Source organism: Trachemys scripta, chromosome 13 (assembly GCF_013100865.1).
Source record: "Trachemys scripta elegans isolate TJP31775 chromosome 13, CAS_Tse_1.0, whole genome shotgun sequence".
Lineage (NCBI taxonomy): Eukaryota > Metazoa > Chordata > Testudines > Emydidae > Trachemys > Trachemys scripta.
In genome coordinates, this window is record NC_048310.1 from 40,672,929 (window position 1) to 40,685,602 (window position 12,674).

The 12,674-nt window shown below is 45.0% G+C and overlaps 1 protein-coding gene across 2 annotated transcripts in view; it reads right to left on the minus strand.

Moving 5' to 3' along the window:
- The window catches only part of NUTF2 (nuclear transport factor 2), a 61,582-nt gene that overhangs the window by 11,774 nt on the left and 37,134 nt on the right, over positions 1-12,674 (minus strand). For both annotated transcript variants that reach the window (XM_034788138.1, XM_034788139.1), the window contains exons 2-3: positions 11,699-11,823; positions 3,605-3,676 (exon numbers count right to left, since the gene is read on the minus strand). In XM_034788138.1, coding sequence (XP_034644029.1) covers positions 3,605-3,676; positions 11,699-11,797 — 171 coding nt within the window. In that variant the 5' untranslated portion in view covers positions 11,798-11,823. The remainder of the gene's footprint in view (positions 1-3,604; positions 3,677-11,698; positions 11,824-12,674) is intronic.

Sequence of the window (12,674 nt, forward strand, 5' to 3'; positions counted from 1 at the left end):
CTGAGATTTTAGCAGAACCCTGCTTGCTTTGCGATGTCCCATAGCTCCTCACCTGGCCCAGCAGACCTAGTGGCTGCTAAGAAAATTTGCAGGAGGTGGATTGAAGGGGTTTCACTGTAAGATGCCATCTGAGTTTATTTTGGTTGCTGGTCCCCTTATATGTGCTGCTGTCTTTTTAGCACAAGTGGTCCTAAGTATGGTTATGTGCTTTTCACTTACAAAAATAAAGATTTTAAATCCAAAAACACCTTCTTCAGAAATGCAAGAGAAGATTCATATAAGATTATTCTGTTAGTTAAGGCAATAGACAAGGATTCAGGAGATCTGCATTCAGTTCTTAGCTCTGCCAGACTTCCTGTGACACCCTGGGCAAGTCCCTTAATCTCTGTGCCTGGGGCTATGGCTTCACGGGCTTATTTAGAGTTAGCCATCTCCATGTAAAAAAAACCACTCCTTTTTTGCAATGAAGATACAGCCTTCACTCCTGAGCTGTAAAATGGGGGCAACACTACTTCTCTTCTACCACCTTGTTTTTATTTAAATTGCAAACTATTTGTAGCAGGCACTGTCTCTCACTGTGTGTCTGCCACTGGGGCCCTGATCCTGGGCGGTGCCTCTAGGAGCTACAGATAAAAGAGTCACAATTAATAATAAAGGTTTTGCAGACCTAATGACACCTGTGCTACCCTGTTGCCTTTAGTGGATTTGCACCAGTGTAACGGATTGGAACTAAGTAAACAATTCAGTTGATGCACAAGAACTACAGGCCAGGTCCCTCTCAGCTGCGTTGGCTCTGCAGGGCTAACGGGAGCATTCACAAAAGAAATGGAGCATAGAGTGAAGATGCTCGGCTTTATCTGCACTCCGCAGGCCTTCAGAACACAGGCGTTTAATTCCCAAAACTCAAAATGCTGGAAAACCAGGATAAGGAATTACAGTGACACTTGGCACAGAACACAGACAGACTTCACCATCCCCTTCCCTAGTGAGTCCTTCTAGGGAAATCACAGGATCTGGCATGTCCCTCAGACTCTGCCAACCAGCAGCAAGTGCTCCCTGAAGTACAGTGAGAGTCTGCTGGCCTGTATGGATAGCAGGGCTGAATGGGAGCTGAGAAGGGCCAAGAGAAAGTGGCAGGGAGAAATAGGGTACTGGTCTGTTCCCAGGTCTTAGAGACATCTCCGCATGGGACAGAGTTAAGGCTGTTTGGGGATATGTTTCTACTCTATATAGAATCTTATCCTGCCCTCATCACCGGAGTATCTGAGTGCCTTCCAGCAGTGGGAGAGAACTGTATGTGCTTAGTTCCTGTGGGAGTTTGTTTCACATTCTTGCACTGGCCCTCAAGAAAGCTCCATCTCCTGCACAAACAAGCTTTTTTTTTGTTTTTCAAGAGAGTAGATTTTCTAGAGCAACCCACAGCAATAAAACCCCACCCAAGTCCCAGCCATTGGAAAACCTCTTCAAGCTTCTGCTGCTCAGAACAGAATCAGTCTACCAAGCCTGGATTCCCAGGGATGCAGACAAATGCTAGGTCCTGTTCAGAGAAGCTCTTTGGGAGAAGGGATTTTTAATCCAGGAACTCCTAAAGCTTGAAACTGGGCTGCCTTCCCCATCTCTATTTCCTGTACATTCAAGTACAACTATCCTTCCTATGTGCTTCCAACTCCATCATAGGAGGTCAACAACCAAAGACTATTTCTTGAAGAAACGACTTCCTTTCTAGAGGATCAGGTTGCAGAGTCTTCTGGAGAGTTGTGGAGTAAAGAGAGTCCCACAATAGCAGGACTGTGCAGCACAATCTCTAGAGGAACAGGAGTTTGTGCATTTATAGGCCTTGTATGTGCTAAATTAACTGCATGAGCCACCTTGCAAAACAGAAATTAAGAGCTTATGGGGAGTGTAGCGGGGTGGTCACTCGCTCCTGCCTGGGAAGGGTTAAAGTCAGCCCTGCAGAGGGCTGGGGCTGGGGAAGGAAAGACCTGGGCTGATTGGGAGAAGCAGCTGCAGCTGGGCCATGCCCCAATCAGAGCCCAGCTCGCCCTATAAAGGCTTGAGCCAGGAGCAAGGTGACACTCTCGCTCTGCATTCAGAGAGAGATGGGCCTGGCTGCAGGGAGCTAGAGACAGGGTACCTGAGTGGAGCAGGGCTGGGGAAAGGCAGAGGAGCTGGGGAGCTCCAGCCTGGAAAGCCCCAGGCTGCGGCCTAGCATTGGGCCAACAGGTACTGGGGGTTGCAGAGGGCAGCCCAGGGGTAGGCAAAGGCAGCAGGTCCAAACCCAACCTTGCCTGTGATGAGTGGCTGATACTGCAGTCTGCCCCAGGGAGTGGGGCTAGATGGGGACTGGCAGTAGCCTTACACTGAGGTGAGGTGGGGTTAGTGGGTGGGGAGACCCAGAGTGGGTGGGTACTGCCAGAGGGTAGCACCCAGAGAAAGGGGCACCGGGGTCCAGGGAGGGACACGGGGTCCAAGCGATAGTGGATCACCAGCCTGCAGAGGGCGCTCCGGGCTGGAAATCTAGCTAATTCCAGGAAGAGACCAGCAGGAGGAACCACAGGGGTGAGTCCGCACCCTTACAGGGAGAATTAACAGCCCACTCTCTGCAGTAAGAAACTGGGATTTTTAGGATTTCAAAGCACTATTTTCTGGAGTAAATGAACTCCAGAAACTAACAAAACTGGGAGACTGCAGACTTTAGAGATGTACTAGGGAACTTGGTTTTCTAGTGACAAGAGAATTGCATGTTATCTGTTAGCAGCAGCAGGTACACCTCTACGCTGTCCTCGGGAGCCAAAAAATCTTACCGCGTTATAGGTGAAATCGCATTATATCGAACTTGCTTTGATCCGCTGGAGTGCACAGCCCCGCCCCCTCAGAGTACTGCTTTACCGCGTTATATCCGAATTCGTGTTCTAGTGGGTCGCGTTATATCGGGGTAGAGGTGTACTTTCCATGCCAAACATGGATGTTTAGCATTGATTCTGCATCCCTGCAGGCCCTTGATTCACTAGAAGCAAGCAGTGTCCCCAAGGGACAGCAGAGTGTCTCTAGAGTTGTGAGTTGCAAAGGACCCTGGAAATCCAAGTCCCATAAAAGCAATATTTGAACACTGAGTCGTCACCTCTGAGTAAGCAACAGCTACAGAACCAGCAGAATCTTGTCCCATTAATAATGTCCCAGCCAGCCCAAGAAGCGAATCTCTCAATGCTGCGAGTCTCAACTAGTGGACTGCACTGTGTTTTCTAATAACGTGCATCAGTGGAAGAGCCAAGGAAAGAATACATTCAGTGAGGTGAATACCCCATACAGCCCAATGAGAGAGAATCCTGTGACAGAAGAGAAATTTGAACCTGTCTTGCGCAATAGCTCAGAAGTGGAAAGGTTTCCCTACACAGAGTGCTAGGGAATATGTTCTAAAGTTCCTAAGTGACTCGGGAGCCTAAGACCCATTTTCAAAGTTTAGGTTCTCAGTCACTTCTGAACATGTGATTTAGACACTTTTGAAAATGTTACCTTCCCTGTGAGAAGCAAAACAATTCAGATCTTCAGAGCAGTTTCCCAAAACATTTTGTTTAGAAAAAAAAAAAACATTGCATAGACTTACGGAGAGTTTTTCAACTATAGCTGTTTTGCCCTGGCATTGCTGCCCTTCCCAGGTAAGGCATGATGCATCAATCTGAAACAGTCAAAACAAATTTGGTCACAGTCTGCTTGGGAAAGTAAATAAACTAATTCTCTTCAATAACGCCAGCAAGGGAAGACTTACCAATGCTATGCATGCACACAGTTTTATCAGAGTTCAAACTGGCTACACTCAGCTTCCCTAGGAAAAGTGAGGCATGTAACTGTTTGCATGGTTCTCTACAGAGCAATTAATTATGTTATGTCAATTAGACACTTGCACTGCCTCCTGTAGCTAACTCAATGGATTGCCAGTACTGTTAATAAGGGTAGGAGTCACTACTGGCTGCCAAGGGTACAAGGTAAGGAAATTAGTTACCTAAAGGGAGAGGGGGAAAAACAAATGCAGACGGAGCAATACAAGTAGTAATTGTTTTTTCCTGGTGGTCTGTGGGATTGGGTAATGACGACACTTCATAATCAGAATATATCGGTCAAAAAAGCTGCTTCAATTGTGTCAGAGCAGGTGGTGTTTTTTTCTGGAAACTAAAGGAGGACAGGAAGAGAAGTAAAGGACATCAGACACACCCAGAACAGATGGAGAGCATGAAGAATTTATGCTAACAAATCACAGAAATTTAGAGATTAGAAATAGACATGTCCTATCAGGGCCCCCAGATCATTTCAGGAAAGGCAGAAAACTTTCTAGAGAACCATTCTAAAACTTCATCCAGTGTGGTTTTCAAGTGATTCAGACAGCTTCCATTTCTGAGCCCTTCTAGGCTGTAAGAGGCAAGAAGCCTGCCCTCTCAGTGGTCCACTAAAGCTGCTTACTATGAGCATCAGAACAAACGACCACTAGAAGTTAGTTTCAGAGGATGCAGTCAGAACAATCTCCTGTCAGACCAAGGCTATGGCTACACTAGGAGCTTACAGCGGTGCAGCTGAGCTGCTGTAAGCTCTCTAGTGTAGCCACTCTAAGCCAACAGGAGAGAGCTCTCCCGTTGACTTAATTAATCCACCCCCAATGAGCGACGATAGCTATGTCGGCGGGAGAAGCTCTTCCTCTGACATGGCACTGTCCACACCGGCACTTAGGTCAGTGTAATTTACATCGCTCAGAGGGTGGCTTATTCACACCCCTGAGTGACATAAGTTATACCAACATAAGTAGTAGTGTAGACATGGCCCAATAAGCTGGATTCTCTGAAGCATGAGCATTAAAAAAAAAAAATCACACAATCTTCCTTTTTAAAGTAAATAAATAAATAAATCATGATTTAACTGAGCTTTACGAAGCCAAAACCTAATTGAAAAATTTGCACTATTGCAATTTTTATGTTTATAATAAACTGAATTATAAGTGCAGTTTTTTAAAGTGGTTTTCAGTGTCATTAATGGTAGGATTTCTTATCTGAAGCCCACAAGAAACTGGAACATTAAAACTGTATTTATTCAAAACTTCTTATAAATCCATAATAGTACAATATCAGTGTGTCTACAAAAAGCTTGCAATTTTAACACAGAAAAATTGTTTAGCATTTCAAAACAAAGTTCAAATTTGTGAAAGCTTTCTGTGAACACACACACACACACAGAGAGTTTTATCATTATTAATTTCATAATGCAACATTTTAAAATTACAATCCAGGATCCAAAATTGTTATTTCGTTACCTTAGAGTCCCATCATTCAAACTGACTGAAGGTGCTTTTAAGGCTTTCAGAATTTAAATGCTCAATAAGGAAATAAGGAAAGTCAGCTCTGAAGACCTATCTGTTCTCCAGCAAATATCTGATTGCACTAAGCTGAGTGATGAAAACAGGTAATTCAACACCAGTAGAAGAAACTGGAGCTGTTAACAGTTGCAACTCTTCTTTCAATGTTGTCTTTCTTTGTTTTCAGCCAGGCTCTTTACTTGAGATTTCCATCTCTGAACAGCTGTTACATTTTTCAGTATTTCACTGGAGAAAGTAACTTTCTGAAATAAAGACAACAGTAGCCTGCTACAGCAGATACTGTCAGCAGAAACCCATTAAGTGCCAATTGCCCCGTTGTGAGTGGAAACTGGCACATGCAGGTATCAATCATATTTTACAAAGTGACATGGCATTAATGCACCATCATAATGCTTTCAGAACATGCACCACGATTGTAGTCAGTAAATTTATTCAGTCTTCAGGACTTCAACAGTTTCAGCAATTGAACATGAATTCCTCGCTACAGAACTGAGGGCTACTGTTATTGACATCCACATCTAAAACCAGGCCTCAGCACCCCTCTTCACACCAGTATTTGTCACCTTCTGGCAAAAACTCAACATCCTGTCTATACTGTTAGCAGATTTTCATTAACTGGCCACTTTGAAGAAGTACGCCACCTTACTTCAGGCGGCATGACAAAGAAAGTGCACAGTCAATATGATCTGATATTCTCTCCTTCAAAGTCTCTTGACAGAGAATTTAGCATATGTGCAGATCAACCATGTTATTGGCAGAGATTTCCTCATCTTAGCCATATTGGCTGTCGTAAGAGTAGTCAGGTGGCACTTATATCCATGCAGACCTTTTGACTATCACTAGCGGCTGAAGTCAAATACTCATGCGAATGTGAATGAGCCGAGATATCAATGCTTGTCATACAAGTAAACAACTTGTGCCTCATCAATAATCATAATACACAATCGGTTTCTTGTAAACATTATACGACTCCATCTGAAAAGGATCTGGGGATGATAGTGGAGAACAAATTGAATATAGTCAACAATGTGATGCAATTGCAAAAAAGGCTAATATTCTGGGGTGTATTACTAGGAATGTCATATGTAAGACATGGGAGGTAATTGCCCTACTCTACTCAGCACTGGTGGGGCCTTAACTGGAATAGTGTGTCCAATTCTGAGTACCACACTTCAGGAAAGTTGTGGATAAACTGGACAGAGTCCAGAGGAGAGCAACAAAAATGATAAAAGGTGACCTGACCTATGAGGAAAAGTTAAAACAACTGGGCCGGTTTAATCTTGAAAAAAGAAGGGGGTGGGCACACCTGATAACAGTCTTCACATATGTTAAGAGCTGTTATAAACAGGACTGATCAATTGTTCTCCATCTTCACTGAAGGTAGGATAAGAAGTAATGGGTTTAATTTGCAGCAAGGGAGATTTAGGTTAGATATGAGGAAAAGATTTCTACCTGAAAGGGTAGCTGAGCTCTGGAACAGACTTCCAAGGAAGGTTTTGGAATCCTCATCCCTGGAGGTTTTTAAGAACAGGTTGGACCTGTCAGAGATAGTCTATGTTTACTTGGTCCTGCCCCCGTGCAGGGAGCTGGACTTGATATTCGCTCAATGTCCCTTTCAGCATCACATTTCTATGATTCTATCTGGACACTCACATGCTCAGTTTCTAAAACCTCAGTCTTCTCTTCAAACACTTCATCCACAAGACATCCAGTCACTGCAAACCCTGGTGGAGCAGCATTTCAACCTTTCCGACTTGTGACTGTTCAGTACCTCAGAAGATGGTACTGCTTACAAGCACAGCACCAGCTATTACCTTGTCAATTTTGTGTTCTAGTTTGTGGTGTTCTCAAAACAAAAGATGAGAAAGATGGCCTGGGGGTGGTCTTTTTTGGTGCTGATGAACATTAAGTGTGAAACCTAACAGAAAACTCTGTGTAAAGTCAAATTCTACAGAACTGAGTACAGAATAGCCACTTCAGTTGTTTAAGACTAAAATGAGAAGAAAGTAATTTAAGTAAATGTAAATAAGTGAAATCTAAAAATGTAGATGTCTTTTTTTTTTTTTAAGATAATGATTTTATCTGACCTGCTGTACTCTGCAAAGTATACTACATCACCTTGTTGCTTCCAAGCTGTTTATTCTAGTGGTTCATATTTAAGTTGGTGAAACACTTGTCCTTTCCCTTCAGTGTCATAATCACTATAACAAACTGTAAAAAGAACAGGAGTACCTGTGGCACCTTAGAGACTAGCTAGCTTGATTATCACTTCAAAAGTTTTTTTTTTTTTCTCTTACTGAATTGGCCTCTCAGAGTTGGTAAGACAACTCCCACCTGTTCATGCTCTCTGTATGTGTGTGTGTATATATATATATATATATATATATATATATATCCTCAATATTTATTCTACTCTGTATGCATCCGAAGAAGTGGGCTATAGTCCACGAAAGCTTATGCTCTAATAAATTTGTTAGTCTCTAAGGTGCCACAAGTACTCCTGTTCTTTTTACGGATACAGACTAACACGGCTGCTACTCTGAAACCTATAACAAACTGCTTTCATATAACTAAGATCGGCAATATCCATTGGTACTTAAAACGTGTCCTGTACCTTGTTGAGCTGCCACTTAGGACTAATTCAGTCAGGACCAAGCAGCTCACACTGGCCTCAGAGGGCCTCAAACAAGACTATTTTTTATTGTTCTTTCAAAATATGGCCAACACCACACTAGCCACCCAATTGTCCGGGTGATGAAGTGATCCCCTGTTAAGTGCTTCAGGGGATGACCTGTACATCCATTGTCCCATGCCCCCATCAAGTTACTATAGTTTAGGCTTGAAATTAGACAAAGGTTTCTAATAATCAAAGGAGTGAAGTTCTGGAACAGCCTGCCAAGGGAAACAGTGGGGGCAAAAAACCTAACTGACTTCAAGACGGAGCTTGATGGAGGGGATGGTATGATAAAACTGCATACAATGGCATGTGGCCGATCTGTGACTGCTAGCAGCAAATATCTCCGATGGCTGGTAACGGGACACTAGATGGGAAGGGCTCTGAGTTACTACAGAGAATTCTTTCCCAGGTGTCTGGCTGCTGGGTCTTGTCCAAATGCTCAGAGTCTAACTAATCGCCATATTTAGGGTCAGGAAGGAATTTTCCCTCGGGTCAGATCGGCAGAGAGCCTGGGTTTTTCACCTTCCTCTACAGCATTGGTCACAGGTCACTTGCAGGTTTAAACTAGTGTAAATGGCGGATTCTCTGTAACTTGGAAGTCCGTAAATCACGATGTGAGGACATCAGTAACTCAGGCAGAGGTTATGGGTCTATTACAGGAGTGGGAGGGCAAGGTTCTGTGGCCTGCATTGTGCAGGAGGTCAGATTAGATGATCATAATGGTCCCTTCTGGCCTTAAAGTCTATAGAAGTCAAAGTCAAAAGTTCAGTGAAGAATTTTCTTTAAATGCGCGCGCGCACACACACACACGCACAAAATGAGCCGAGTGGCTCTGTTGTGTGTGAACCAGACCTCAAGCAGATTTAGAAGCAAAATGAAATCCCATTTCTAGCCACAGATTCCTGATGCCCTTTGAGAGTCAACATAGAGCTCAGATGATTCAGAATACCATCTCCTTCATGTTGGTTCCTGTCTGACCAAAGCCTCAGTCTACTTTTTTTAAACGCCTGTTGCTTTAAGTGGTCACAGGGCAGACTGACTCAGATGCCTTTCTGGTCTTTGCTTCATTTCTAGAGAAAGGAAAAAGAGTCTGGCTTTTTTGGCATGGTCTGAGGGCTCTGGGTATTTCCTGAGAAATGGGTATCTGGGCTTGGTTCTTCTTTTGTCAGAGGACACGTGAGAAGGACTTGTCATAGCAGTGTGTGCCCTGGCTGTGCAGAGCTGGTGGAGGAGCTATTGAGCAATCCTCTAAGTGCTGAGCCCAGTTCAGGAGATCTCAGGAAGACAAACTATTGGCTACTGAAGATTCTCGCTATCCTTGCTTGTGGAAAAAGGACCAAGCGTAAGTGTTCGGTGATTAAGGGCCCATGTTCTATAAGGATCCATAAGGAAGATGTAACTGCTGAAAAAGCTCTGCCTAAAGGTCCCTTGTGGACACTGCCTGTGAACATATCACTACAGGAAAAACTGTGGTAAGGGGGTCCCTGCAGACAGTGGATATGGTAGCTGAAGTAGGGGCCAGAGGAGCAGAGCAAGAAGCAGTGGTAGCTGGGACAGACTGCTGAATTCTCGTGCATCCTCTGGAAAAATAGATGCATCTTCTGTGGAACTGCTATACAGAGGACGCAGGAGCTGGGGCATCCACCATGCGTGCTGATACCTGCATTGGGAAGGGCATGGGGCAGGCACTGCTCATGGTGGAAGTGGTGCCCTCAAAGCCCTACCAGTGCCACCTCCATTGGGCCTGCTCTGAAATAGCCACTCTGGCCTGCTTGCAGGAGGAAGTTGCAACCTGGGTCCTGTTGCTGGGTGAAGGGGCTTCCACCAATGCACGGTTGAAGGGGGAGCACCAGAGCATACACGTCCTAGTCTCGCCGCCTTTGTTACTTCAGTAGTTTTCTCCACCCCGCTAACGTTTTGGCTGAGGAGTGGCTATGGTGGAGATGGGAGCTGAACAGCTTCACAGGGATTTAATCTGGGGACCCCCACAAAATAATTTGGAGCAAGTCAGGAGTAAAATTTTCAATTCTTGTGCTCGGAAGCGAAATACAGCATGGGATGATTTAGTTGGGAATTGGTCCGGCTTTGAGCAGGGGGTTGGACTAGATGACCTCCTGAGGTCCCTTCCAACCCTAATAGTCTATGATTCTATGAAGCCTGAGAACCACATGCTGCAGCTACCAGGCACAGCTGGGACTTACCAAGCTCCATCTGATTGCGAGGTCTAAGCCTGCTTCCTATGCACTCAGCAAAAGGAAAGCCCACAGTGGGAATGGAAAGCCTGGATGTGAGGTACAACAGTTTCCCTATGCCACTGTTCACCACCTGGTGTACAGGGAGCTTCCCTGGTACCAGCCTATAGGCAAAGAGAGTCACAGAAGGCAAAACAGAGTAGAGAGTAGCTAGACCTCAGACATGGCTCCACTCTGTGCTTGAATGGAAAATGAACACGGATAGGCTGTTCAGGCATAATTAGGGCCCTACCAAATTCACGGCCATGAAAATTGAATCACGGACTGTGAAATCTGGTCTCGTGTGCTTTTATCTCTACTATAGAGATTTCAAAGGGGAGACCAGCGTTTCTCAAATTGGGGATCCTGACCCAAAAGGGAGTTGCAGGGAGGTTGCAAGGTTATTTTAGGGGGGGGGTTGCAGTACTGCTACCATTACTTCTGCGCTGCTGCCTTCAGAGCTGGGTGGCCGGAGAGTGGTGGCTGCTGACTGAGGGCCCAGCTCAGCAACGCCCCACCAGCAGAAGCACAGAAGTAAGGGTGGCAATACCATCCCATGCCATCCTTACTTCTGCCTTACTACTGGAGACGGCTCTGCCTTCAGAGCTGGGCTCCCAGCTAGTAGCTACGGCTCTCCAGCTGCCCAGCTCTCAAGGTAGCGCTGCCACCAGCAGCAGCACAGAAGTAAGGGCAGCCGTACTGCAAACTCCACCCACACCCACACTATAACCTTGCAATCCCTCCACAATTCCTTTTTGGGTCCCCTGCGATTACAACACCGTGAAATTTTAGATTTAAATAGCTGAAATCATGACAGTTACAATTTTTAAAGTCATATGACCATGAAATTGACCAAAATGGACCGTGAATTCGGTAGGGCCCTGGGCATAATGCTGGCTGTGGCACAGTCTTGAGATCATGGAGTGCACATTTACCTTTCCCATAACAAAAACACCTGCTGTCCTGCTCCCAACATATTCTCAGGTTTATAGATGCTGACCCTGATATCCCCAGTTCAGTTCCATCTTTGAGTTCCCAAACTTACCTAATTCAGTTTACCCCACTAACTAGCAAAACAAAACAAGCATGTGGCTTTTACACAGAGGTTTCATCATGGGACAACCTATGGTGCGGTCACAACCTACCACCAGTTGGTGCCATTATGAGCGCAGCTGCACGAAGCAGGCAGGCAATGCTAAGAAGAAGAGCTAGACATGAGAGGGGCAGGGAATAAATAACCCAGGAAGTGTGACTGAGATGACTAACATTTTGGATTTGCGGGGGAAAAAAAACCATCAGCTTTTCCAGTGCAAGAGTTTAAGATAAACATCAATGAAATCTGATAAGGGTTATGAGAACCCTCCTCCCACAGGAGAGAGACAGATTTAAGAAGTGGTAGAGGGCCCTCACCCCCCTTCATTAGGTACTTACATACAGGGATCCTAACTGGGTCCTGTCTGTATCAAATATATGGTAGTAATGTTGTACAAAACTGGATCCAATCTGCTCCCAAATAGGCTTGTCTCCCATTCTGAATCCTCCGCCAGAGCCAGTGACTGTAAAAGAAAGTCAGAAAGAACAGTTCATAGATTCCAAGGCCAGCAGGGACCATTGCGATCATCTAGTCTGACCTCCTGTAGAGCACAAGCCAGAGACCTGACCCAAAGTAATTCCTTCAGCAGATCTTTTAGAAAACATCCCATCTTGATTTAAAAGTGATCCGTGCTGGAGAATCCACCACGACCCTTGGTAAACTGTGTCAATGGTTAATTCTTCGCACCATTAAAAAGGTACACCTTATTTCCAGTCTGCATTTGTCTAGCTTCAACTTCCAGCCATTGGGTCATGTATGTTTGCTATAGCTTTCTCTCCTACACTGAAGCACCCATTATTAAATATTTGTTACCCATGTAGATACTGTAGTCAAGTCGCCCCTTCTGACACGAAAGAACAGCCAAACGCTGTGTTAATATGTAAATAACAGGAGTTAAATCAGTCAGACTACAGCCTTACAGCGAACAGCCAGCCAAGAACATAACTCGCACGGGGCTTTTAGACTACCAGATCTATGCTACTGCAATATAGCAGCCGTCTACAGCAGGACTGCAGATGTCACACACAGCTGCATTTAGGGAGCTTCTGCACTTCTCTGGCACAGTGGCAATGGAGAATGGAGCCTTTGATTGTGCCACTCGGTGATGGCCACTGGGGAATGAATTGCTTCCTCTGGTGTCCCAAAGAGCAAAGCTACAGTCACCCTCTCTGTAGCTACACCTCTACCAATAACCACAAGGCGGTGATCCCCAGTATTTCAGGGCAGCTGTTTTCTACATGAAATATCTCCTTTGGGCCAGTCAGTACCCACCACTTCCCATTCAACTAGGCAAACTAGCCCTCAGTGGAGTCT